Source organism: Takifugu flavidus, chromosome 8, assembly GCF_003711565.1.
Source record: "Takifugu flavidus isolate HTHZ2018 chromosome 8, ASM371156v2, whole genome shotgun sequence".
Taxonomy (NCBI): Eukaryota; Metazoa; Chordata; class Actinopteri; order Tetraodontiformes; family Tetraodontidae; genus Takifugu; species Takifugu flavidus.
This window is the reverse complement of record NC_079527.1, coordinates 139,475-167,282: the sequence shown is the minus strand read 5'-3', so window position 1 is coordinate 167,282 and position 27,808 is coordinate 139,475. Positions and strand designations below refer to the sequence as shown.

Sequence of the window (27,808 nt, the reverse complement as noted above, 5' to 3'; positions counted from 1 at the left end):
GGTCTCTGGTATCGCCCACAACACCCAGCAGCATTTCACAGCTTCTGTGGGGACATTTTGTCTTCCTGGGATCTATACACCCATTCTACATGCTCACGCACGCACGCACGCACGCATAAATGAGTCCGACGATGTTAGCCTATTACCCTGAATACCCCCATCACCACATGGACTCCTCCCACCGGGGGTGGGGCTACCACGTATACTTCCTTCCTTTTTTCTTCCTGGTGCCCCACACACACACACACACACACGCGCGCGCGCGCACATACACTGTTTATTCTAAGCCCCCCAGTTCCCGGAGAGGGAGGAAGGGGGTAATGTACAGATCTTTTACGTCGCCATAGTAAAGATCCGCACCGCTGAGCTTGTGTTGCAGTCCACCTGCAGGCGTGCACGCCTTTACACACGCACGTGTGGGAGTGCCTGAGCGTGCCTACCATCTCACACCTCTTTACGTTGGACCTGCAGTGGTCATCGCGCACTGCCGCGCGTGCACGGAGTCCTCGCCGCGCACGCACGCACGCACGCACTTACGCAGCGGCGGCGGCAGCAGCAGCAGAAGCAGCAGCAGCAGCAGCAGCACCGAGGGAGCGATCAATACACAAAAAGCCCGGAGAGGGTTCGAAGCGCGGCGGCGGAGGGAGGCTGAACCGGGCCGGAACAAGCGGACGCACGGGAGTGATGAAGGTAACGCGCAGCCCGCTTCGGTTCACCCGCCTCGGGGCCACAAGCTTCCCGCGGCCGCTTTGACCGCGAAACCCGGTTCTTCCGAGCGTTTACGGCTGCAGGTACAAACGGCGCTGTCAGCAGATTCCGACCCGCCTCACGCAGCCCTCTGGCCGGCGGACGGAGCAGCGGACCGCCGCTCACATCCTCCACCAACAGGACGTGGACACGCGTTTGTGCGTGTGCGCCTGAAGGTCTCCTCCCCGAGGCTGTGGGTTCACTGTGTCAGCAGGTGACTCGCTGTGTGTGTGTGTGTGTGTGTGCGAGCGCGCGCGGGGGTGTGTGCACGGTGGACTGCGCTATAGAAGCTGCTCTTTGTCTGCTCTGACCGTTGGTGATGAACGGCAGCAGGAGGAGGTGCTGCGTTCAGGGGCAGGAGGAGGTGCTGTGTTCAGGGGCTGGAGGTGCTGTGTTCAGGGGTAGGAGGAGGTGCTGCGTTCAGGGGCCGCAGGAGGTGCTGCGTTCAGGGCAGGAGGAGGTGCTGCGTTCAGGGGCTGGAGGTGCTGCGTTCAGGGGCAGGGGGAGGTGCTGCGTTCAGGGCAGGAGGAGTGCTGCGTTCAGGGGCTGGAGGTGCTGCGTTCAGGGGCAGGGGGAGGTGCTGCGTTCAGGGGCTGGAGGTGCTGCGTTCAGGGGCAGGGGGAGGTGCTGCGTTCAGGGGCTGGAGGAGGTGCTGCGTTCAGGGGCTGGAGGTGCTGTGTTCAGGGGTAGGAGGAGGTGCTGCGTTCAGGGGTCGCAGGAGGTGCTGCGTTCAGGGCAGGAGGAGGTGCTGCGTTCAGGGCAGGAGGAGGTACTGCGTTCAGGGGCAGGAGGAGGTACTGCGTTCAGGGACTGGAGGTGCTGTGTTCAGGGGTAGGAGGAGGTGCTGCGTTCAGGGGTCGCAGGAGGTGCTGCGTTCAGGGCAGGAGGAGGTGCTGCGTTCAGGGCAGGAGGAGGTGCTGCATTCAGGGGCTGGAGGTGCTGTGTTCAGGGGTAGGAGGAGGTGCTGCGTTCAGGGCAGGAGGAGGTGCTGCTGCGTTCAGGGGCAGGGGGAGGTGCTGCGTTCAGGGGCTGGAGGTGCTGCGTTCAGGGGCTGGGCTGGAGGAGGGGCTGCGTTCAGGGGCTGGAGGAGGTGCTGCGTTCAGGGGCTGGAGGTGCTGTGTTCAGGGGTAGGAGGAGGTGCTGCGTTCAGGGGCTGGAGGTGCTGCGTTCAGGGGTCGCAGGAGGTGCTGCGTTCAGGGCAGGAGGAGGTGCTGCGTTCAGGGGCAGGGGGAGGTGCTGCGTTCAGGGCAGGAGGAGGTACTGCGTTCAGGGACTGGAGGTGCTGTGTTCAGGGGTAGGAGGAGGTGCTGCGTTCAGGGGTCGCAGGAGGTGCTGCGTTCAGGGCAGGAGGAGGTGCTGCGTTCAGGGCAGGAGGAGGTGCTGCATTCAGGGGCTGGAGGTGCTGTGTTCAGGGGTAGGAGGAGGTGCTGCGTTCAGGGCAGGAGGAGGTGCTGCGTTCAGGGGCAGGGGGAGGTGCTGCGTTCAGGGGCTGGGCTGGAGGAGGTGCTGCGTTCAGGGGCTGGAGGTGCCCGACTGTCCAGCACATGTTGGCCTTTGCTGTTTAACCTGTGAGCAGCAGATTTGTATGAGGGGGTACAGGTTGGTTGGTGTTCCCGGGGGGGGGACTCGGTGGTCTTATTTGTGTTCCCACGCGATGGCGTCGGTGTTGGGGCTCAGCCAATCAAAGGGAAGGTATCAGACTCACGTTTACTCCAGTTTGATGTCCTCCAGCCTTCCAGAGGCCAACTGACCTGGTTCAGTAACCCTGTGTCACCTGACTCTCCCTCTCAGGTTGGTCCTACAGTGGCGCCTGTGGTGCACGCCACACCGTGCTGTGCATGTGGTAGAGAAACTAAGGAACTGCTGCTGATGCTGAACTTTCCAGGAAACCCGACTCTAGATTCCATTTGAGCTCTTAAACTGGGATCAGAGATTAAAAACTTCTTTAAGCTCAGGAGAAATTCACAACGAGCGGAGTATATGAAGCAGCGTCTCGCATGATTGCTGGGGACAAGTGCACGTAGAGTGCGCGTAGAGTGCACGTAGAGTGCGCGTAGAGTGCACGTAGAGTGCGCGTAGAGTGCACGTAGAGTGTGCGTAGAGTGCACGTAGAGTGCAGGATGCTTTTAACGGCCAAAATAGAAGTGAAGATCGTCTGTATAGCTGACGGAGCCTCGCGTCCTGTTCAGATCCTGTGAGAGCGCACTTGTGCGTGCGTGTGTGTGGATGCTTGTGTTTTTCCATGTGTATCTGTGTGTTTTATGGTATGTGTGGGGACATGAGAGTTTCGGGGGGGGGGGGGGCATCTTTGAGTCTTTGTCTTCCACAGCTTCTATTGAGTGTGTGAGTGTGAGTGTGTGAGTGTGAGTGTGTTTGACTTCTAGTGTGTGAGTCCAGGGTGGAGGTGCTGTTGGCTCTGCTTCAAAGTGCACCTGTGCCGGCACCAGTTACACCAGTTCCAACCCAGCTCGTCGCAGAAGCTCCCCAGGCGATCTTGCTGGCATCAGCGGATCTCCCCAGGTGATCTTGCTGGCATCAGTGGATCTCCCCAGGCGATCTTGCTGGTGTGACGGTGGCCTGGAATCAGCGGAACTCCCCAGGCGATCTTGCTGGAATCAGAAGATCTCCCCAGGTGATCTTGCTGGTGCGACGGTGGCCTGGAATCAGCGGATCTCCCCAGGCGATCTTGCTGGAATCAGCAGATCTCCCCAGGCGATCTTGCTGGTGCGACGGTGGCCTGGAATCAGTGGATCTGTCTGCAGATGACGTCATCGGAGGGTGATTAAGGGCGACAGCCGCTGTCACAGAGACTCAGCGTTCTCAGACAGGAAGCCACAGCGAGATCACAGAGATGCTCTCCTCCTCCTCCTCATCTTCATCACCCCCCCCCCCCCCACAGGGTGCACTGACCTCTGACCTCTGACCTCCTCTGTGCTTACAAAACATCTGAACCAGTTTTATTGTGTCCATACGAGAGTCGGGGTGATGAAGAGGAGCAGCCCAGTGTGAAGAGTTTGGGATCTGTGTAAAAGACGTGCACGTTGTGCCCTGGGTGACGTTTCCATGCACGTGTCCTCTCAATCTGAGACGTGAAGCAGATCACTAATCCATCGACATTTGTCAAAGGGATCAAAGGGTTAGGGTTAGGGTTAGGCTTAGAGGGTTGGGGTTAGGGTTAGAGGGTTAGGGTTAGAGTTAGAGGGTTAGGGTTAGAGGGTTAGGTTAGGGTTAGAGTTAGGTTAGGGATAGAGGGTTAGGGTAGGGTTAGGGCGTTAGGGTAGGGTTAGGGTCAGGTTAGGGTAGGGTTAGGTTAGGGTTAACATTCTCCGTCATTCAAAGAGGAGCAGAGCTGTTCTCGTCTCCACCTCAATCTTTCATCGCTCGTTATGTTCAGATGATGAACCAGTCAGAGGAGAGTGTGTGTGTGTGCGTGTGTGTGTGTGCGTGCAAGTGTGTGTAATCAACCAGCAGGTGACAAACTGCCTTGAAGAGACTTTGACTTCCTTCTTCAGTGGTTCTCTCCTGATGTTTGATTCAGGATCAGGGTGGTGGTGGCATCAGGACCAGCTTCAGCCCATTAAGGTGGATCCAGAAGTCTGGAGCGAAGCAGGATGGGTAGATGCTAATGCTAGCTGAAACCTAGCTTTTCATTTCAAAGCGTCGATACTTGTTCTGGCTGCTGAAATCCTCTCCTGACCTCTAACCGGGGCACGACATCGTACCAGACCCCCCCACGAACGTCTGCAACCTCATTAGCAGTAAATGTCAGTCAGCATCCAGCCGGCTGACCCCCCCCCCCCTCACACACACACACACACACACAGAGTAAGTAAATGAGGTCAGGGTGACGTGAACATCCAGGAAGAGCAGGTCTACATGAGCCTGACCCACATCTAACCCACTCAGCATAAATCTCAGAAGCTCTCATGATCAGACCTTAGGATTAAGGCAGTTTGTTTTGGGCACTTTATCTTGGGATCATTATTGTCCCGCTGCTCTACTAGATCACTTGTTTGGATCTGCTCTGGTCATTAGGTGGATCGCCTCCCACCTGTTAAACCCTAGATGTGGCGGGATTCTTCGGGTGCTGGGCTGCCACGATGGTGTTTTCGAGTCTCTGCGTGGAAACGGACAAGACGTCCTAGGCCATCTGGCCTACTCCACCATGGCCCTTGGCTGTGGTGGAACCCCTACTCCACCACGGCCCTTGACTGTGGTGGACCCCCTACTCCACCACAGCCCATGTGGTGGTGGACCCCCTACTCCACTACGGCCCTTGGCTTTGGTGGTTGTCCTTGGGATGTGGGTGTTTGCCCCCATCCTGGTTGGGATTTGCCATCATGTGCAGGTTGTTGGGTTCTTTTCTGCCAACCTCTCAGTACTGAGGTGCTTTGGAACTGAGCTGCACAATTGTTCCAGTTCAACAGAACGAACACCGGTACAGACGTGCACGCTCACATGGCTGTAAAGAGTGTGAAGGAGTCCACTCCCTAAACAAACTCACTTGTATCACACTTTGTACTCTGACCCGTGTTATCAAAGAGAGAGAGAGAGAGAGAGAGAGAGAGAATGCAGCAAAGAAACGAGGACAGAAACCAGCAGAACTGCTGAAATAACCCGGATATGACAGCTGAATACACACCAAAACAGTCTGGAGAGGTAGGACACACACACACACACACAGAAAACACCCTCAGTGTTATGGTTGGAGCTCCGGCGAGGTGGGAACCGGCCAGGGTCGAGTGAGAGAGGCAGAGCGAGCGAGCTTGAATGATATTAGTAGCCCGCATTGACCTCAGACATGAGAATGATCTGATTCATTCAGTCACCGTTTCCTGTTGTGAGCTGTTTGTTCTCCATCATGAGCTGGTTCTGATCAAAAGGACTCACGGCCGGACGGTTCCATCCGGTCCCAGTATCTTCCAGGATCCTTCAGAACTGTTGCTAACTTAAACTGCAGGTTTGCAGGACGGGGCTGGTGGTCACCTCCTGCTGGACCGGGTCACCATGGCAACCTATGCTAACCTTTCTGTGTCTGCATGTAGCTGCATGTAGCTGGGGGGGGGATTTCACCATGTGCACAACTTTTTCAAGGAGCCAAAGTTCCAGGCTAACGATGCTGATTATTTGAAGGTCGGCTCAGGGTTGTTTGTTTCTTTACTTGTTTCCACCTTCACATATGCTCATCCATATTTAATGTGTGTGTGCGTGTGTGTGTGTGTGTGTTTTCCCTGTGGGTCTGCCCGTGTATAAATGAAATGGTGTTGGGATGGTCTGTCTGTAAAGAGTGTGTGTGTGTGTGTGTGTGTGTGTGGTGTGTGTGTGTGTGTGTGTGTGTGTTTGAGTGCGTGTGTGTGTGAGTGTGTGTGAGGGTCCCTGCTGCCTTCCACCATCTGCTCCTCTCTTCTCTGCCACTGAAGTCGTGTCAATGAGCGCAGTTCTCTGCAGCTCTTGTGGAACATTTTCCATCAGTTTCTTCTTTGCTTGGGAATCATTAAAATCCCATTAAAAGGCTTCGGCGGTGACGCCTTCATTCAAAGCTGCAGTTTGGAAGGAAGCAAATGGGCTGAGGAACCCTGAAGGACCGGGTTGGTTCTTGGAGGGTTCTGGAGGACAGAAACAAAGACCACAACCAGAATCTGAGATGATTATGTTAAAAGGCAGGACGGAAGAGGAAAAGCTTCCGTGCTGCCGGGTTTGCATCCATATCTAATATGAATATGTGGGATTAGATAAGAGAGATTAAGCTGATTTGTGGGGGTAAACCTGCACATCCATGGCCAGAACACCAAACCAGAACCTGGCTGTTCTAGGTGAACACCCCTGGGGTTCCTCAGGGGTCTGGACTCGCTCGTTGGCAGATTAAACGTGAGTGGAGCCGCTGGAGTGCAGATGTCTGACTGTGGTGTCACGCGGTCCTGGAGGTGTGCGCAGGTGAACATTTGTCGGCAGTGGTGCACCTGTGTGGACCACGTCCTGCAGATGTTTCCTGGTTTGACTGGAGCAGAGCTGAGAGCTGCTTATGGAGCAGAAGGTAACCAAGCTTTCCTTCTCATCTGCAGCTCGGCCGCCATGTCTAAAGCGACGGTGAAAAAGCTGCACTGGCGCTCCAAGGTAAAAATCTGCCTTTTTTCTTTGTTGCTCTTTGAAAATGCCCGAGATTGGCGGCTTATCTTTGCGGTTTGTGGCGATTAAAAATACCTTAACGAGGATTTGGCCAGTGGAATTTCCCTTTAAAAGCCTGTAAAGGTGCTCCTGGGAAGCCACCCAAGAATGAGATGTGATGAAAGAGCTGCAGTCGCGACCCAGCGATGGCTGCTGAGGGACAAACGCACGAGATGGTTGCGGAATGTTCCAGACAAACCGCCAGGAGCAGCCGAAGGGCTCAGCGGTGCTCCGGGCTGCACGGGAGCCTTCTCCTGCTATCGTTTGTGCTGCAGGTTCAGGAGAGCTTCGTGCCGCTGGGAGGGGTCTCCGGCGAACTGGGCCTGGCCATTGGAGGTGGGGCGGACTACGGCGAATTCCCATTTGTCACAGCAGCTCATGGAGGCGGAGCCACTGTGGGTGACATCATCCTGGAGATTGGCGGCACACCTGTGTTAGGGATGACCCTCGGCGATGTCAGAGGAGTCCTCAACTCCTGCCCTCATCCAATCAGAATCAAGACCGTCTCTCCAGGTATGTCCTCGGCGTCGGGCGCACCGCACGCCACCTTGTTTTTACGGCGTTGTCACTGTGTGTGTGGCAGGGTCGTCCCTCTGTAAGGACCTCAGGTTATACCTCAGCAAGTGTTTCACTCCGGGCTCCATGGACAGCCAGCTGCAGCAGCTGATCAGAGAGAACCTGTACCTGCGAGCCGTGCCCTGTGAGAGACACACACACACACACACACACACCAAGGTTAAAGGTCAACCCGTGGCCACGGAGTACCGCTACACTTGGATGAATGAAGTTGTTGGGGAGATGTTCAGTGTGCACAGTGAACATTTCTGCCCCAGCCGGACTGAGCGAGTGAGACCTCTGTTCCCCCAGGTACGACCCGGCAGCCTCGGGACGGGGAGATTTCAGGTGTTGACTACAACTTTGTCTCCATCGAAGACTTTTTCTCTCTGGAGGAGTCCGGAGCTCTGCTGGAGAGCGGCAAGTTTAAAGGTGTGAGGGAGGTACACTCCCAACAACATGGCAGTACAGCCCAAAATAATCAGTAACAACGGTAACAATCAGGTTGCATCTTTGAGTGGAGGAAAGGACGAGCAAAGGAGTAATTCCAGGTTCTCACCTGGGCCATCCGGAAAAGTGCTCAGATTTCCATTTTAATGCAAATATGTTGACCTTTTAAAGTCCTCACCTCACCTCATCTCACCTCATCTCACCTCATCTTATTTTACCTCATCTCACCTCATCTCACCTCACCTCATCTCACCTCACCTCATCTCATCTCATCTCACCTCACCTCACCTCACCTCATCTCACCTCATCATCTCACCTCATCTCATCTCACCTCATCTCACCTCATTTCATCTCACCTCATCTCACCTCATCTCACCTCATCTCATCTCACCTCATCTCATCTCACCTCATCTCACCTCACCTCACCTGACCTCATCCCATTTCACCTCATCTCATCTCATCTCATCTCATCTCATCTCATCTCATCTCATCTCATCTCATCTCATCTCATCTCATCTCACCTCACCTCACCTCACCTCATCTCATCACACTCCAGCCTGAGTTCTTATGCACCTGGGATGACGCTGCTGCCACCTAGTGGCGCTAATTATAGCGGGGGAACCAGACTCACTCCTGGTTTGGTCTGAACCAGTGAAACCATCCAGAACACGAGGCTGAGATGACCCAAGCAGCCCTAACGTCTCCCAGTCCAGAATCAAAAGTAACTGTTTCAAAAGCAGCTTGTTCAGAACACGTCGTGCGTCTGGTGAGATCAACTAATATTAATAAGGAAGCCGAGGGTGCGACCCCGTTCACTTTTGGGGGGGGGGGGGGGGCAAGATTTCTGACAGTGGTTGGAAGGAAAAGAGGATTTTCTGTCTCTAAGCCTTCAAAGAGTAAACCTGTCTCCCACTGTCCTAAATCTCTCCTTTCCTCTCTCCCGCCTCCAGTATTAATCTGACAGGATTAATGAGACGGAAATAGAACCTGATTCCACATATAAACGCGCTTCTCTTTCCAACAAAAGGTCCAAATAAATAGTCTCTAGTCTCCGGGTTTTGCTGTGATTTCACTGCTGTCTCGTGTTGGGTCCCCACTCACACTCGTCACAGCCTCGCATTAATTATGCCAGTTAATCAGCTGCACTGATGACGCCTTCACCTGTAGGGTTGGGGTTCACAGCCCTAAAAACAGCGCCGCTTCCTTTACCGTCATCACAGGGAACTACTACGGAACGCCGCGTCCAGTCCACATCGGTCCAGAGAGCCCGCCCATCACGTACCAGGAGCATCGAAACCTGCTGAGGAATTTCCGAACCAGGAGCAAGTCTCTGAGTAACCTGGAGAAGGCTGTGGAAGAAGGAGACAACAGTGAGGAGGACAGTGGGCTGTCAGGTGCACGCGCGCACGTGCGCACGCTGAGAGGATAACACAAACATGCCAATTAAAGCCTATCTGTTAACAGGTTCATCTGTGGCCCCGCCCACCACCCTGCCTCTGAGCCAATCATGGGAATCTGCAGGGGGGATAGAGAATGGAGGAGGAAGAGGACCAGGACCGATGCCTGGACCAGGACCAGGACCGCTGCCGGAGAACTGGGAACTGGCGTTCAGTGACTCAGGAGAGCCATATTACATCGAGTGAGTATTGAGGATAATTGCTTGATTAAATAAGGACCGTCAGATCTCATGGGATGCTGAGTTGGTGATTTAGCCCAAACCACAAACCCAAACCATGTTTGTCTTTCAGTCACAACTCAAAGACCACCAGCTGGCTGGATCCTCGTAGCCAGAGCAAAGATGTCACCGCCTGCACAGAACGTGAGCCTGCATCACAACCAGTTGGACTGTGGTGGAACGTCACACATTTCCTGTCTTGCTTTGCTGTTGTGGCCACTGTCATTATGGCAACGGGCCGCCAGGGGGCAGCACAGACTGCTGAGCTCACCTGCTGTCTGTCAAATCAAATCAAATCAATCTTTATTTATATAGCATCTTTTACAATCAACATTGTTTCTAGACCCTTTCCAGAATCCCAGGGCCTGACCCCAACAAGCAACAGTGGCAGGAAAACTCCCCTTTAACAGGAAGAAACCTGGAGCAGGACGAGGCTCATGTAAGGAGGGGGGACCCTCCTGCTGATGGGGGGGCTGGACTGAAAGAGGGAGGAGAGGAAAGGGGAGGGGAGAGGGGAGGGGAGGGGAGGGGAGGGGAGGGGAGGGGAGGGGAGAGGAGATAGAGGTAGAGGTAGGGGTAGGGGATCGTTTCTTGTTGGGGGGGTATGAGGTTCGGGATTTCTCTTCCTTTCTTCTTTTCTAAACCTGTGACGTGGAGATTTTCAGGAGTGGGTAGGGGATTGAGGAGCGTCACATAGCACAGAAAGCATACAAAAATACACTATTTATACAAGCCGCCAGCCGAGTGGGTCAGCGGGGCCGGAGGTCATCATGCAGCTCCGAAGGCGGCAATACCTGTAAATGAATACAGAAGGGGGGGGGGGGGGGGGGAGAGAGAGAGAAGCAGAAAAACTACACAAGAATCAACATAACTAGTCTACTGTTAGCATAACTAGTCTGTGAGCATTTCATGCATACTTCACCTGTCCTCAGGTGCCCATCTGACTGAGCCTGGCCCTCAAACATTCTCCCCTCACACATTCCTCCTCTGTGGTTCCTGCCTGTCCTGCGTTGTCTTCATGAGTCCTACCATCTTAGAATGGGGGGCCGAGCATTTAGCTACCAGGCCCCCCTGCTATGGAACCAGCTCCCTGTCCAGGTACGGGAGGCTGACTCCATCGCTACTTTTAAGATCAGACTCAAAACCTACCTCTTTAAAAAAGCGTATTGTTACTAATTCTGTAGTTCCAGTTACTATCATAGACAGACAAATTATCATACTTAGGGGGTCGTCTAATCATTAGGTCACATCTTAGCTATGCTGCTATAGGCCAAGGCTGCCGGGGTCCGGAAACATGATCACCTGACAGGCCTCTGTCACCCCACTGGGTCATGGTTTCCTCTCCTCTCCTCTCCTTTCCTCTCCTCATCAAGCAGACTAGTTATGCTGATTCTTGTGTAGTTTTTCTGCTTCTCCCCCCCCCCCCCCCCCCCTATTTATTTACAGGTATCGCCGCCCTCGGAGCTGCATAATGACCGCCGGCCCCGCTGAAGTGATTGTACATCATATTTTTTGTGTGTGTTTCTGTGCTCTGTGCCTCTCCTCTCCTCTCCCTATCCCTCTCCTCTCCTCTCCTCTCCTCTCCTCTCCTCTCCTCTCCTCTCCTCTCCTCTCCTCTCCTCTCCCCCTCCTTCTCCTTTCCTCTCCTCTCCTCTCCTTTCCTCTCCTCTTTCCTCCCCTCCTCCTCCTTCTCCTCTCCTCTACCTCCCCTTCACTCTACTTCTCCTCTCCTCTACCCCCTCTCCCCCTCTCCTACCTATCCTATCCTCTACTGTCCTCCCCCTTCTCCTCTCTCTCTACCCAGCTGGCCATCAGCAGGAGGGTCCCCCTACATGAGCCTGGTCCTGCTCAAGGTTTCTTCCTGTTAAAGGGAGTTTTTTCCTTGCCACTGTTGCTTGTCTGGGGTCAGGCCCTGAGATTCTGGAAAGCGCCTTGAAACAATTTTGATTGTATAAGACGCTATATAAATAAAGATTGATTTGATTTGATTTGATCTGTCTCTCGCTGTCTCCTGTCCTCTGCTGCGTGTTGACCCATGGCTGTCCTCTGCGTTAGTCCCAGAGTTCACCGACCAGCCCAGTCAGCTGCAGGGATACTCCATCCACACGCGCCTGTCGAAAGGTCCTCGAGGTTTCGGCTTCAACATCGTGGGAGGAACCCAACCCAGAGAGTTCCTGCAGGTGTACAGCGTCACACCAGGAGGACCTCCAGCACTAAACACAGGTACTGCTACCTGATGCTATTGTAGCTGTAGCTACTGTAGCTGCTGCTGCTACTGCTGTAGCTGCTGCTGCTGTAGCTGTAGCTACTGTAGCTGTAGCTACTGTAGCTGCTGCTGCTGAAGATGTAGCTGCTGTAGCTGTAGCTACTGTAGCTGTAGTCGCTGCTGTAGCTGTAGCTACTGTAGCTGCTATTGTAGCTACTGTAGCTACTGTAGCTGTAGCTGCTGCTGTAGCTGCTACTGTAGCTGTAGCTACTGTAGCTGCTGCTGTAGCTGCTGCTATTGTAGCTGCTGCTACTGCTGCTGCTGCTGTAGCTGCTGCTACTGCTGCTGCTGTAGCTGTAGCTACTGTAGCTGCTGCTGCTCCTGTAGCTGCTGTTACTGCTGTAGCTGCTGCTGCTGTAGCTGCTGCTGCTCTAGCTGCTGCTGCTGTAGCTGCTACTGCTGTAGCTGCCGCTGTAGCTGCTGCTGCTGTAGCTGCTGCTACTGCTGTTTAATTCCACTGGAAGAATCTAGTTAAAGGCAGGTGGGAGAGGTGCAGCTTGGTGTTTTGGCCCTTTCACACTACAGTATCAACATTCTCAGGTCTCTGCACGCTGACCAGAGCTGGAGCCTGAATAGACAATCAGCCCGAAGGATCATGTGACTGCCGAGTTTGCAGGTCGGCAATCTCATGATCTACAACTAATCCACACTCACTCACTCACTCACGCACACACACACACTCACACATTAATTACATGACCTCTTTTTTCTCCCACGCTGCCCCCGTTCACGTGTTGAGAGGATAAATCTTAAACAGTCAGGAATGTAGCAGACTCACAGACAACGTGTATCACTTTGTAGCCATTATGTCAGTGGTTGGGTTCTGTTTCAAGAGCTGAGAGAAGCTGAATCCTGGACTGTGGAGAGGAGACAGGTGACTTTTGCTTCTCGTCTCAAGGGAGACAGGCTGTAAAAGAAGAACACAGATTTGTCTAACAAAGAAGCAACACGTCACAAACCCTGACCCTAACCCTAACCCTAGCCCACTCTGCTCCCTAACCCTAACCCTAACCCTGACCTTGACCCTAACCCTGACCTTGAGCCTAACCCTGACCCTAACCCTAACCCTAGCCCACTCTGCTCACTGACCCTAACCCTAACCCTGACCTTGACCCTAACCCTGACCTTGACCCTGACCCTAACCCTAACCCTAGCCCACTCTGCTCCCTAACCCTAACCCTGACCTTGAGCCTAACCCTGACCTTGAGCCTAACCCTGACCCTAACCCTAACCCTAACCCTAACCCTAACCCTAACCCTAACCGAACGCAGCAGGATGTCGCTGGTGCGACCGTCTCTCGGCCAATCCAGGATTTGACTCAATGCTTTTCTGCTGAACTGTTATTTTGAAGTCTTTTCCCGACCACAAGAGCGCATGTGTGAAGGGGCCTGAAGCAACACTGGTGCAGCCTGACCTGTGAAGCGAGGCGGTGACCTTGAGCTGAACAGCATATTTCCCGGCGCACATGTGCTGACCAGCGTGTCCCGTGTTGTTTTCTGCTCCCCAGCGGACATCTTGGTCTACATCAACGACAGCTGTGTGCTGGGTCACTCTCACAAGGAGGTTGTGGACATGCTGAAGTCGGTGCCCATGGGCCAGAGTGTGGACGTGGTGCTGCGGCGAGGGTACCCCATGCTTTACAACCCCGACGGATGCCCCAAACAGAGTCTCGAACCAGTAGGCGTCATTGAGGTTGCCATGGCAGCACCTTTATTTACACATGTGTGTTTTAATCTGTAAAAACTTGTCTCACTCTTCAATAGCCGCAGACGTCCAACAATCCCCTCAGCCCCCCCGCTGTGAACCACGGCTTAACACACCTCACCTACAGCCGAACGCTGGAGGCTGACGGCAGCGGCCCAGGTCAGATAAGTAAGCCGCTTCCTCTGCGTTTGGGTCAAACAGTTCACATTCAAGTCAAAGTGAGAAACGAGTCGGCTTGAGTCGGATCAGTCAGCCAACGCCGGTGCTCGCAGCATTGGGAGCCTGGACGATTCCATCCTGCTGGAATACATCAGTCTGATTGTGTAGAGCTGCATGGTCCTCCCTCCGTGTTTGTGGCTGTATTCATTCGTTCTAAGTTCACACCATGGTTGGTTTACGTGCATAACAGCTCCTCCTGCTAACATGCTAACATGCAGGACTGAAGCAGAGCCCGTCCCCCTTTGCTGCTAAACCGATGACGAACGGGCTGACAGGCCCACCAACACCCACATCTTCTGATCTCCACACGGCTCTGCTGCTCTCATCAGAGAAGACCACAGCCAGTCACAGTGACTCTGAGGGGGCGGCGCCAAACGGCGGAGCACACAGGTGAAGAAGAGGGGTTGGTTCCTGTCGGGAATCAGGACTAATTTGTGTGTGAACAGTCGGAACAGATGATTAAAGGCTTGTTGTGTCCCTCCCTCTGCAGGTCTCCTCTCATGGGCTACAACAGCAGCACTCTTCCCGCCCTCTCGTCCTCCTCCCTCCTGCAGCGTCAGAGCTCCAAGTCTTCCGAGAGTGACTTGTCCACATCAACGCTTCCAAACTGCTCCTCCATGCTCCCCCTCACCTCCACATCCTCTCACACTCTGCCCAGACTCCCCCTCGCTCAGCCGGAGAAAGGCCTCTTCCAAAACGCCACCAGCCCTACCAACCCCTCCTCCTGCTCCTCAACACCTCCTGGTGCCCCCGTGCAGCGTCCACCGATGCCTCAGACGTCCATAGCTATGACCCCACCCAGAGACGTCCCGCCATGTGGCTTTAATGGCTGTCCAGCCAACCATCAACCTTCCTCCTCGTCCTCCAGAGGGACTTCAGGGCTGGTGCTTTCCGTTAGTGTGGGGCTCACCGGGTCGGCGTCTGCTGGGGAGCTGGTACCAGTGGCCCTGGGACACAGCGAAAGTGGAGGCTTAGGGTTCAGTGTAACTGCGGGGGGCCAAGGAGGTCAGATGGTGGTGGTGAGGCGGGTCTGGGACAGACGCCAGTGCCCTTCACTGCAACCGGGAGACGCTATTATGAAGATCAATGGAGCAGATGTGCAGAGCCTCAACTTCTCCCAGGTGAGTCCTTCACCAGCTGGAGGAACCGGGTTGGGACGATCTGTGCAGTAACAGCTGTGGCATTTCTCTCCTCAGGTCCAGAGAATCTTACAGGAACACACCAAACAAGGAGATGTGGTGCTCCTGGTCTACAGAGGAGGTCCTTGGACTCTACCCACATGCTTCAAGTTGAACCGCTCAACAAAGTAGACAATGGATCACTAATCGCCGCATGTCTTCCTCCCACAGGGTCCAGCCCCCCCTCAGGTGTGACACCAAATCTCTACAAGCCGCTTCAGTCCTCACGTGACCTTGCTGCCCCTTCCTTAAGTCACGCCCAAACTTTAGCCAACTTGCCTTCCCCATCCACGGGTGCCTTGGTAGGGGCCATCCCCCCTCTCAGCCAGGCTGGCATGGCCCTGGAGAGTCCACAGGAGGGACACCTACCGGCCCCAGGAACACACCAAGGTAATGCACATCAGCCAACTGTTGGGGCTCATCGAGATCCGTTCCCTCTCACAACAAATCCCTCTTCCTTCCCTTGGTCGGGTCCTTGTTTCCAGCAGCTCTTCCTGTCGGGACGCCTAATGGACCCCCAGCCTCAACTCTCATCCAGAGCACCAGCTTCCTGGACTCTGTTCCCGTCACACTGACTCTAGAGCCGCGGGATTTGCTGGGAATAGAGGACCATGCAGGTGGGCCTCCTGCACGAGGAGGAGGGGAGGTGGGACCAGTGGCCAAGGATGGAAGAGGACCTGCAAAGTCTGTGGAGGTGGAGCTGAGGAGGCGTACGGGAGAAGGTTTCGGATTCGTCATAGCCTCTCAGGAGGTGGCCAATGGAGGTTGGTTGATGTTAACATCTTGGTCTGATCCAGAATAAGACCAGCCAGTGGTAATCCAGTACTGGGGTTTTATGCTGAGGTGGCTGAGGTCCATGTGATCCGGCTCCTACGGGGCTGGACAGCACTCGTTGCTTCATAAGCGAGCAGCAGCTGGTGAGAGAGGTCACTGAGCCGGGTGATGCTAAGGAAAAGGTGCCAACACACTTAATGACAGAAGACGTTTCCCTTCTGGAGGAATTCTTTTTCTATTATTAAGAGTCAAATGAACATGAGTCGGAAATGTGGGTGTTTGTAGTAGCATCTGATGGTTAGAAGTCATTTCTGCTGTTTCATCTACGTCATCTTACTCCAAGAGCTTATCATCTCTCGAGCTGTCCTTGGAGAGCGTCATATCTTTCAGAAACAGCACCACTGATCCCGTCACTTTGGCCTCGAAGGGGAATTTTCTCATTATGTGATGAAATAAGGAATCCACAAACATCTGGAACCACAAGGTTCACACCCTGGATTTAAGATGAGGGACAAATCTGCTAAAGTGCCAGGCTGTTCTAAGTGCTCCTAAGTATAGTATTAAAGTAATTTACTATACTCTGCCAACACAACTAACTTTAACTTAATTTTAGTATTTTGGTACTTTGAGAACATATAAATCTGTGCTGTAGTTAACTCTGTAGCCTGTAGGGGCGCTCTCGTCTCTGTCTCACACGCGCGCGCACACACACGCGCGCACACACACTTCTCATGAGGCTCTGGCTGATCAAAGCAGCACCTGAGCTCCACTCACTCACTCACCTGGAAGTAAGTTTCTGACACGGAAACAGAACACCTGAATGCATCACTAGAAACATTAACAATAAACTGTCCTGTTAACATTCCAGAGTGTGTGTGTGTGGGTGTGTGAGAGACAGAGAGTTTCCTCCCAGCTCTGGGAAGGCCACACCCCCTCTCCTCCCATCTCTCTCCCTCTAGAGCTCATGTTCAGACTCACACCACCACATTCAGAGGAACGACCTGCCTCTTACAGTGAGACGCACAGTTGGACAGGCAGGCAGACAGACAGACAGGCAGACAGACAGACAGACAGACAGGCAGGCAGGCAGGCAGACAGGCAGACAGACAGGCAGGCAGACAGACAGGTGTCTTTGGTGCTTCTTCTCTGCTCATCATGTTGGAACGGCTGCAGTCAGCGCTAAAATCTGTAAAGGATTCTAAATGTAAGTTCATTGGATGTGTGTTTGCGTCCGTGTCTGTGTGTGTGTGTGTGTGTGTGTGTGTGTGACTGTTGAGATATAAAGTCTATTGATACCATCGTGTTGTGAGGACCGGTCCCACAAAGTAAATCATTAATTCTTCTGAGAACTTGTTTGGGGGCCAAAGCTTAGTGTGTGTGCGTGTGTGTGTGTGTGTGGGTGTGCGAGCGTGTGTGTATGTGTGTGTGTGTGCGCATACTTTATATTGTGTAGCTCCAATGATACGGAACACACTGATGTTTTAGATGGTGTCTTTTCATACTCCTGGAGCAGAGAATAACTGCATTTATCTGGATATTTCTGGGTGGGGGGGCTACGGTGGGGGGGTCTACAGTGTGGGGGGGGTCTACAGGAGTGTAGTGCTGGGGCTACGGTGGGGGGGTCGAGTGCATGAGGTGCACGAGGACCTTTGTTGAAGCCTGCTGATGGAGCTTTGTGTCGTTATCAGAAATGAGCAAGAGTTTTGTCAAACATCAAAGCAGCAGAGACTCTTTAGATGTTCTCACCAAACAAGAACTGTCCCGCTGGGGGGGGGGGGGGGTAGCTCGGGTTTAGTCTTGTGAACGAGAGAGAGATTAACAAAGGTGGTGGAATGTGCTTTGGGTCAGTGACCCAGTGGGTTTCCCCCCAGTCTCATCCATCCATTCAGAAGCCACCTGCTTCACACCCACAATCAATGATGCGACGAGCTGAAAGATCCACCTGAACTGGGTTCTTGAGCGTGAAACTGCAACAGCCAGACACCCGTGTGGGGCTCAGCGTGACCTGCTCATCTACCTGCACTAGCAGGGTTAGGGTTAGCCTTGTGCTAGCGCCGCTGTGCTAGTGGCACTGTGCTAGCAGCTCTGCGCATCCCTCCTCGCTCTGTTGTTTATCAGCCAGAATGCTTGGAATAATTTCACCTTGCTGGGTGTTGGTGTGTGTGAGCGTGTGCACATCAGAGAGAGTTCAGCTTGTGCTTCATGTCAGTTAAAGACGTTTCACTCAGGTCAAAAGAGTCCCACGCTGCCCTCAAACACGTGATTCACCTGTGAGCTGTGACACAGACTGTAGCCGATGCTCAGGTGATTCTCGGATAAACAGGCTGGAACCTGGTGACGGGAAGGAGGATTCCTTTTCAAACATGCCTGTGAGTACAGTCGCTCTTCTTTCTGTGTGGCTGCGCCTACAGACAACCCTCTACAGGTGTCTGAACCATGAGTTCCTCAGGAGAATGTGAACCTCCGTGGTGGATCCAAACACACCTAAAATGTTGCCGGTCCACAGTGCTCAGCGTCCTCAGCGTCCACAGCGCTCAGCGTCCACAGCGTCCACCCTGAGCTGCGGTCGTCTGAGTGCAGCTGAAAACAGGAACGCTGCCAGTGACGTGCTGCTGCTTCCCTGATTATTCTGCACGTCTGTCACATAAAATGTGACATCAGAGGGAAAAAAGGAAGGAGTCACCTATTTTTAGTGGGCTGAACAGGCTTAGGAAGGTTGTGAGTACGACGCCAGACAGCAGAAACACTGCAGAGCTGAAATAATCCTCAGCTCACCTGGAAGAAGCTTAGCTCACATTCATTTCTGTGTGTGTGTGCGTGTGTGTGGGTGTGTGTGTGTGTGTGTGTGTGTGCGTGCTGCTCTCTGTCACAACGCTGACGGGACGGCCACAGTCAGATTGTGACATCATGGTTGGAACTTGTCCTGTTACTGTTTCTCTTCTCTTGCTGGAGGCGTCTTCAGGTCTGGCCAGCTTGGTGGGGGGTCGAGTTTCAGTTTCGGCGGGGGTGGTTGTTTCATGATTAGCTGCCATTAAGGGTGGTCAGGGCCACAGAAACCACCTGAGGCGGGTGGGGGTGTCCCTCAGCTGACCAAGATCCAGATGGACCTGATGTCCCCTCAGGAGGCTCTTTGAGCATCATCATGTTGCTGCTCATTGCAACAATGAGACAGAGGACGGTCCAGCTGGAGGACAGGGACAGTGTAGCGCCTGATTCAACACAGCAGAGCCAGCTCCTCTGGGCAGGACGTGGCGATCCACCTGCACCTCAAGGACAAAGGTCATGTGCTCCGGGACGCCAGCACACCTTTGTGTATGCCCTCCACTCGCTCCTGGGTCACGTGACCCTACCATCACACCGGATGGGCGCCCCGTCATGAGGTTTCTACGGGCCTTGGACTAGCTGATGACCCTTGACCCCAGTGACAACCCTTTGACCCTTTGATCAAGAACAAGACGCGCCTCCTCTGAACACATCGGGCTTTTTAAGGATGAGCTGTTTCAGCCCGCAGGACTAATAATAGTGATTTGAATCCATAATTCTGGGCAGCGTGTGTGTGTTTGACACAGCAGAGAGCAGGTGAGCAAAGACACACACCCACACACACACACACACACACCACGAGGCTGCTCATGCGGCAGCTGCTGCTCGCTCAGCCCATAATGAACATGAAGATGAAGATGAATATTCGGAGCTGCCGTTGGGCTCAGTTTTACTGGGGCGGATCAATAATTGAGTCCCTCCTCATCTGTGGCAGACATGGACTCACCAGAGGTTCTCCTCCATGATTCATAGGGGAACATGACATGAACTCATCACCATATCACCCTGACGGGCCGTGAACGGGCAGCTGGGGGATGCCAAACGCCTCCTGAAAGTGATTTCACGCCAGGCGGGAGTTCTTCGGAGCTCAGCTGTCCGCCTGGATAACGTCACCCTCCTCCTTTAGTGTCATTATTTCTCCGTCTCTGCAGTTTTTCTCTGTTGATTCAGCACTTTTCTAACCCTAACCTAACCTAACCTCCCAGCCCTGCCTGCCTGCGTGCGTGCGTGCGTGTCTCTGAAATGCTTTGAAGCCTCCACGTTGTTCTTGCTTCCCGTTCGGGCCCCACAGAGTCCTCTGTCTCCGTCCCGGTTTATTTGCTTAGTCCCTTCCATCAAGCATCAAAGCATCAAGCAAGATTCCAAGATTCCTCTCCATCACTTCTCGGTCCTTTACGTGACGTTCCAATGGTTGCATCTGCTTCCTGGTTGATCCGGTGAGGAGGAATGGAGATGCTCCTGCTGGTGATGTGAGCTCAGAACCATCCGAGCAGAAGGTTCCCTCCCTGGAAAACACCCTCGCCTCCTTTCCTCTCTGTGATTCATGTCGCTGGAACTCTGGTTCTGTTCATCCACCATTAAACCTCAACTGGATCACAGAGACGGGTTATGATGAGTGGACGTGTTCCAAGCAGCACCTAAACCCTGGAGCTGTTCTTGGAACGTTGTGGGTCATGTGATCCATCAGCAGGAGCAGACGGGGGTTCTTTCTGATGTGATTTGGTGATTAATGTTGCTGAGCCTGAAAATCTCTCTGAGAATTTCTTTCCCTCCTCCCACTCTAAGGGTGGAACTGAACCAGGACCAGGTGTGTGTGTGCGTGTGTGTGTGTGTGTCTCAGCTGTACCCGTCGACTCCCACTAATGTTCTTATCAACATCCAAAGCTACAGTCTGATTTCCACTCAGTTTAGCGAGTTGTTCTGTCACAGATAAGAGAAATAGTTTCATAATTCCTGATTCCCACAGATTCTACATATGCCAGAGGCAGTTTTATTCATTTGAACATGTTAAGAACATACTTGACAGCACTTTATCATGTTTACGACAGAACCTTCGCTGTGTAACCTGACATAGGTAACCATGGTAACCGTGGCTCAGGTGGAACAGTCATAGCCACAGCACATGAATGGTGAGAGGCTTGTTGCTGTCACGGCCCATGAATAAATGACAACAGGCTTGTCTTGTTAAGTGCTTTGTGCTGCTATGAAAACAGGAGTCATTTGGATCTGGTAAATCTGGTTTAGTGTTCTAAGGCCTGAAGAAGGCGCCACTGAAAGTGTGTTGGCACCTGTGTTCAATGTGATAGACTACAGATGAAACATTGCCAACAGCAGAGATGTGGAAAGGGAATGAGGCTTTATCAGCCCAAACGTGCTCCTCCCGTCCTGTATCCTCCTCCCTAACCAAGCAGTCTGGGCAGTGAGTTGGGGGAGGGCCAAGGACACCAGAAACACTTGGAGGCTGGCACTCGTGATGTCATCAACCTGCCAGCAGAGTGACATCATCCTGTACCTGTCGTTACCATGGTTGCAGTTGTCTGAGAGGGCTAATCACGTGTGCCCACCGCTCTTCTGTGCAGCTTCCTCGCTCATGTCCCATCGGTTCGTGACGGTCCGTCGGGGCAGCCCGGCAGCTCGCAGCTCACAAATTCAGCCTGGGGACCAGCTGGAGGCGGTGGAGGGCCGACCGGTGGGAGGGCTACAGCACCGTGACCTGGCCCAGATTCTGAGGAGAGCCGGCAACACGCTGAGGATCAGCATCACTCCAAAACACCGTAAGGCTTTACGCTCCACCCACATCTAGCCAGGCTCCACCCAGATCTAGTCAGCCCCTGCCCACATCTAGCCAGGCTCCACCCACATCCAGTCACCCCCGCCCACATCTAGCCAGGCTCCACTCACATATTAGGCCACACCCACATCTAGCCAGGCCCCACCCATATCTAGACAGGCTCCACCCACATCTAATCAGGCTCCACTCACATCTAGTTAGGCCCCACCCACATTGAGTCAGGCCCCACCCATATCTAGTCAGTGTCAGAGCGCCAGAGCAGTTAAAAGCTGACACTGACCGATTTACACCATGAGCCAGAGAACTGATCTGAATCGGGGGGGGGGGGGGTGTCAACAGCCAGTGGAGATCAAGAAGAACCAAAATAAGCAGGCCAGGCTCCTAAAGGTGGGGGGGGGGGTTACAACAACACAGAGCCAAGCTGAGAAAACTCAACACACAACAGGTGAAAGATGAAAAACTCACAAAGGCAGGAAAAAAAGACAAAGACAGGAAGTCCAAACCGCTAGGAAGCCAGCGAAACATGAATAACCGAATCCAAGATAAGATCGGGCCATTTTCTCTCCGCAGACACGGCGCCACAAGGAGCAGATTTGGATGTGGATGGTCGACTGGTGAAAGAGTCAAACGCAAGGTCAAAGGTCAGCGGGACATTTTATTCATGTGTTTGTTATCCGTCGCAGCTGCACGAGAAAAACTTGAAAAACACAACATCCACATGAGGGACACGGTCAAACATACATGTCCACACTCTGAAGACCACAACGTTTTAGCCGACGCTGCTTATAAGAGGAATAAACAGGAAAGACATCACCTGCTTACAACCACTCTCTCTCTCTCACACACACACACACACACTATACAAAATATTTGCTGTTCATTTTTCTGTCGGTTTGTCAGGATGAGTCCAAATTCTACCGCGTGGATTTGGAGCGGGGTCCCACGGGTTTTGGGTTCTCTCTGAGGGGAGGCACCGAGTACAACATGGGACTGTATGTCCTTGGATTGATGGACGGGGGGCCGGCCCAGCGCAGCAATAAGATACAGGTAGCCTCCCAGAGAACACACACACATCAGGTCTCATCCATGAACCGTTGATGTAAATGAGCAGATCCACCAAAAACCTGCTGTGGGTTCAGGTGGAACCGTGTTTGGAAACTCGGATCTGATCGTAAACACGCGAGTAGATCGCGAATCACAATGAATGATTGGGCAGAGCTCCTGGTCAGGAATCCTCCCTGACGGAGACGGAGACCCTCGATGGAGAGCTGATAGATGCGGGGTCACAAGAGTCGACATTGTGAAGGGTCACACAAACCTTAGTGGTCAGTTTAGTCCAGGTGCAGCAGTCAATGACACAGGTAACAGCCCACAGCAGGTGTGGATTCAGAATTCCCAACATCCACCTAATCTGAAACCTACTGCTAATTCATGAACTCACTAAATGTCTTAGTTCTAATCTGCCTGTATCAGCGTTTTAAAGGCTTCTGCTCCTTATTTACACAAGAGAGCAACATCAATTAACCCTAACCCAATTAAATCATTTACAACACTAACAAGCATTATTTCTATATGCTGCTACATATACACAGGTGCTACACATGGTCGAAAGCATGTGGAGATCTGGTTAGTAGCTACGAGGTCTGCTTAGTAGCTACGAGATCTGGTTAGTCACTACGAGATCTGTTTAGTAGCTATGAGATCTGGTTAGTAGCTATGAGATCTGGTTAGTCGCTACGAGGTCTGGTTAGTCACTATGAGATCTGGTTAGTAGCAATGAGATCTGGTTAGTCGCTACGAGATCTGGTTAGTCACTATGAGATCTGGTAAGTCATTATGAGATCTGATTAGTTGCTATGAGATCTGGTTAGTAGCAATGCGATCTGGTTAGTCGCTACGAGATCTGATTAGTAGCAATGAGATCTGGTTAGTTGCTACGAGGTCTGGTTAGTCACTACGAGATCTGATTAGTAGCAATGAGTTCTGGTTAGTTGCTATGAGATCTGGTTAGTTGCTATGAGATCTGATTAATTTCTACGAGATCTGGTTAGTTGCTACGAGATCTGATTAATTGCTACGAGATCTGGTTAGTTGCTACGAGATCTTGTTAGTCACTATGAGATCTGGTTAGTCACTACGAGATCTGGTTAGTCACTGTGAGATCTGGTTAGTCGCTATGAGATCTGGTTAGTAGCAATGAGATCTGGTTAGTAGCTACGAGATCTGGTTAGTCGCTATGAAATCTGGTTAGTAGCAATGAGATCTGGTTAGTCGCTATGAGATCTGGTTAGTAGCAATGAGATCTGGTTAGTCACTATGAGATCTGATTTGTTGTTATGAGATCTGGTTAGTCATTATGAGATCAGATTAGTTGTTATGAGATCTGGTTAGTAGTGACGGCCAGATCTGAGCTACTGAAGTGGTGGTGAATGCCAGATTCATCTGAATTGAATCATGAATCACCTGAATCATGAATGAGAGCCACTGTGTGTAGGACCAACTGGGGCTGTGGGCCAAACCCACAAATGGACATGGAGAGCATCGCAGCTCCACAAAGGGAGCTGCCAAGCTTGGACTCAAACCCGCAACCTCCACACCTCTCCATGCAGTGCTGCTCTGAATCCTTGGTTTCTCTGATGTCATGAAACGTCTCCTCCTTCAGGTGTCCGACCAGCTGGTGGAGATCAATGGAGAAAGTACATCTGGGATGACCCACAGTCAGGCCGTGGAACAGATCCGGAGAGGAGGAAGCCGGATCCACCTGGTGCTGAAGAAAGGGAATGGATATGTGCCCGACTATGGTGAGGAGAGCCGGCTCTCAGTACACACTGCTGGTACCCAGAGCCTGTGGTGCTCCTTCTGAACCCTCTCCTTCTCTCAGACTTCTGACCTTTAACACCTTAGCTGAAGTCTTGCTGTGCTGAAGCTGTTAAAAAAGTTTAAAAAGTAGTTTGATCCAGAAATATACAAGAAAATGTAGATCTATGGAGATGCACGTTGACTGTTTCGAAGTAATTAGGGAGAAAGTAAGCAATAAATCGGCCGATCAGCACAAGCTTCTGCCTGTCTAACCTTTTCCTCCCTGCTGTACTTCCTGTTCTGCTCCCCTTCGCTCCTCCTCAGTGGAGTTGTCCAGTTTGTCTCTCTGTATGACCAACTCCAAACAGGGGGAGCCCTGTTTCTACGTGATCGGACGCACAGAAAACTCGCGGTTGGTAACGCTTTCTTCCTCTCATTAGCTCGTCTCCTCATCCGTCGGTCCTCACAAACAGATTTGAACCACGCTCCTCTTATGTCCAAACATCTTTCCATTTCACCTCTTAAACATTAGTGTTGTCTTTTAAACCCATTGTGTGTCCACATTGATTAAAGTCATGCCTGCTTAGAGATTGATCTTCTTTAAAGACATGAGGTCAGAACAGGTTCTTGGGTATATTAGTGGGTAAATATTTAAGACTGTTTCATGTTTGCATGTCTTAAAATCATAATAATGTTGTTCATAACAGTTTGGACCACAGCTACCTCTAACGGCCATTACCGGAACTGCAGCTGATCTGACTGTTTCTTTCTCAGGCCCTGAGGAAGGAGGCCTCTCCCCCTCCTCGGCTTCTTCACATAAAGAGGAGCACGATTTGGATATGGTAACCATGACAACTGCGTCCCTCGGTCAGCAGAAGGGAGGGCGTGTTTCAGGAAGAGACGGAGGAGGAGAAAGTAGGAGGAGGGTGAGGAGAGAGGGAGAAACCAAACAAAGAACAGGAGGCAGAAGAGAAGGGCTACCTGATCTGGACCTTGACCTGGTGGAGGAGGAGGCACAGGAGGAGGAGGAGAGAAGGAGAAAAAGTCACAGACCAAGGCAGAAGGAGAAGCGTGATGGCCAGAGGGAGAAGGGAATTCGGAGCAGGAGTTTACCCAGAATCGGCACCCAGCCCAGGGAGACCTCTTCTCACAAGGAGAAGGATGAGGAGCGTAACGGTATTGTGATGGAGAGAAGGAGGCACAGCGAAATAACCAGAGGGCAGAGGGCAAGAGAGCCTGAAAGTGAGAAGAAAGACAGGAGGAATGACAGAGAAAAAGCCACCGCCAGCCATGCAAAGGATTCTGGGAGTTCAGCTCAGAGGTCTGCTTTCTCCTTCCTCCGGCCCATGGATGACGACGACGATGACAATGGTGATAATGAGCATGGGTCTGACAATGAATCGGCAACCAGCTTCTCAGAGGTCAGCCTATCAGCAGCTAGCATTGCCACGGTAGGATGGAGGGATGATTGGGGAGCGCCATCGCCATGGAAACAGGGGAAGGGCCCGGGGCCCTGGTTGAAACCCAGCTCTCAGAGAGTGACAGAGGTCCTGATTGGCCACCGGCTCAGCGGGCAAAGGATGGCGGGTGGTGTGTCTCTCTGACTGGCTCAGATGAGCTTCTCTTTCATATCGGCGACTTTAAAGGGCTTTTTGATGAAGCTGCGGAGAGAAGGTACGCCCTTCCCGTCCGTCAGAGGAACTGTGGGAGTTCTGGGCCTCTCGCAGCTGCACACAGCGCCCCCTGCATCTGCATTTTCCCTTCACGTTACCCATCAACCCTCAGTGCTGGCTGGTAGCTGCAGCGCTGCCCAGGTCTTTAGGGCTGAACCTGGTATCATGAAGCTGGCCCACCCTCAACCACAGCAATCACCATGGCAACAGATCACGTCCGTAGGTTTAGCTGTGCCTCTGAAGACAGTCTGATCGGCCACAGGTGACCAGTTATTAACCAGAACCACCAGCTTCACGATCCCGGTGACGTCATCGTACGTCCAGCCTGAGTTCATATGCAAATAACTCCACATTCCCGATGGATCCAAGAGGAAGGTGATCGTGCGTAACTCCAGCATGTGAATATCACTGGAATGGTGTTTTTTTCTTTATATCAGCAGAACTGGATGACTTGTTAATATTGAGAGGACTTGATTTGCCTACCTGCTTGTTAAGACAAAGAGTAAAAACTGAGAAACAGCCATACACACACACACACACACACACACAGGTCGTCTTATTCAGGTCTAGCTGCGCTCTTCTATGGCTGTCAGCAACCCTGTAATTGCCACAGCAAGGTGGACAGCGGGATGAGCTGTTTCTATAGCAATGGCTGTAGCGGTGGCAGGATCCTGCTACCAACATGGCCTCCAACCTGCAGCTCTGGATCATAACAAGTGCCTCATTTTATTTCAGCCTTTATTCTACAAACAGGCTGCAGACGGAGACACCATCATGAGACACACACACACACACACACAGAGGGCCACTTCCTGTTCCACGTTGGGATCCCGCGCTTCATGCCCAACCCCGCCCCTCAGCTTGGCCCAGGAAATGATCCAGTCGGAGCATTTGGGAGGGACAGAACCTTGATTTCTTCACAAGGCTGCACATTTGTTGCCTTTCACCTCTGATATTAGCAGCCTTTTCCAGGAGGGTCTGATTTGGCCGTGGCTGTTTAACGTTTCTGAAGGCTTTAATATCCTACAGTATTTTATTCATGCATGAAGAGATTTTCCCAATGATCCACACGCACGCACACATGCACGCGCCCGGTGCCTTCACCCAACCATCACATCAGCATCACGCCGTCTGCACTCACACACTTAAACAACACCTCTGGCGTGTGTGCCCTTTAGCTCCGCCCCCTGGGCCTGTGCTCTTGAAGGGCCTTTGTCTTCTATGCATTTTCTAAGACGGTGTCCTGCTGACGGGTCCTGTGGTCAGTGGGAGCTGGTGGGACAGTTCAAGGACAGAGGAGACGTGCAGGACTGGACTGGGCTCAGACTCTCTGCATGCACACAGGAGGAACATTAACTCCAACAGGAGGAACCCTAACCCCAACAGGAGGAACCCTGACCCCAACAGAAGGAACCCAACTGACCTGAGGTCAGCTCATACAGGAGAACGTTCCTCCGTTTGCTGGAACCACAGGAGATCTGTGTGTTTGTCCCTTTAGTTCCAGTCTCTGGACTCAATTCAGCTACTAAAAACAAGCTGTGAATCCAGGAAGGAGCCGAGAGCCTTGCTGAGCCAACGCATCTGTTTGTTCATTTGATCCAGGATCCAAATAACACTTTTTTATGTAAGGGAACTCAAAAAAGTGACAGTGACGATGAGGACAACACGCATATGTGAGCAGCACCTCCTCAACGGCCGGCACCTCCTCAACGGCCGGCACCGTGGACCCAGCTTGCTGGTACCAGTCAGAATTCCTCTCACATTCTGAGAACGTCCTCATTGGCTCTCTGCTTTATTTGTCATGGATTTTTCAATAAAACCACAGTTTGTACATGACCACAGGATATAATATAGTATCTAATAAAATGTAAAAAAAAACATAATTTAACCATCAGACGTTTTAAGCCTATAAGTGCATCAAGAGTGCAATAAAGTCTTGTTTTGTACTGGAGCTGTTGCTTTTTGGGTTTACTGACCCGAGAGTCTAAA

At 52.4% G+C, this 27,808-nt stretch overlaps 1 protein-coding gene and 1 long non-coding RNA gene across 10 annotated transcripts; one reads left to right on the top strand and one right to left on the bottom strand.

The window, feature by feature from the left end:
* Nucleotides 1-262: 262 nt before the first annotated feature.
* magixa (MAGI family member, X-linked a) lies at nucleotides 263-27,770 on the top strand. Of its 9 annotated transcripts, XM_057042093.1 has the most exons (22): nucleotides 267-690; nucleotides 6,810-6,861; nucleotides 7,188-7,425; nucleotides 7,496-7,612; nucleotides 7,780-7,899; nucleotides 9,138-9,311; nucleotides 9,382-9,556; nucleotides 9,666-9,736; nucleotides 11,648-11,815; nucleotides 13,366-13,535; nucleotides 13,622-13,730; nucleotides 14,000-14,171; nucleotides 14,272-14,902; nucleotides 14,978-15,041; nucleotides 15,131-15,349; nucleotides 15,445-15,723; nucleotides 21,136-21,330; nucleotides 21,918-21,988; nucleotides 22,248-22,394; nucleotides 24,010-24,148; nucleotides 24,471-24,558; nucleotides 24,921-25,209. In XM_057042093.1, exons 2-22 carry the CDS (start codon nucleotides 6,820-6,822, stop codon nucleotides 24,925-24,927), a joined length of 3,396 nt encoding a protein of 1,131 aa, XP_056898073.1. In that variant the 5' UTR covers nucleotides 267-690; nucleotides 6,810-6,819; the 3' UTR covers nucleotides 24,928-25,209. The 9 variants fall into 9 exon arrangements, with proteins under 9 accessions (XP_056898074.1, XP_056898073.1, XP_056898070.1 ...); XM_057042094.1 differs by lacking the exon at nucleotides 22,248-22,394 and having other exon boundaries at nucleotides 263-690; XM_057042088.1 differs by lacking the exon at nucleotides 24,471-24,558 and having other exon boundaries at nucleotides 270-690; nucleotides 13,622-13,721; nucleotides 24,921-27,770.
* On the bottom strand, nucleotides 7,938-8,357 carry LOC130530687 (uncharacterized). The gene is made up of 3 exons (XR_008951899.1): nucleotides 8,249-8,357; nucleotides 8,176-8,200; nucleotides 7,938-8,079 (listed from the first exon to the last, which is right to left on the bottom strand). It is a non-coding gene; the product is annotated as an uncharacterized LOC130530687 (long non-coding RNA).
* Nucleotides 27,771-27,808: the final 38 nt, after the last annotated feature.

Coding starts and splice junctions, on each gene's coding strand:
- magixa (XM_057042085.1), top strand. CDS start 6,820: ATGTCTAAAGCGACGGTGAAAAAGCTGCACTGGCGCTCCAAG. Junction 11,816..13,365: donor ACCTCCAGCACTAAACACAG/GTACTGCTACCT, acceptor TCTGCTCCCCAG/CGGACATCTTGGTCTACATC. Junction 22,395..24,009: donor AGCGCAGCAATAAGATACAG/GTAGCCTCCCAG, acceptor CTCCTCCTTCAG/GTGTCCGACCAGCTGGTGGA.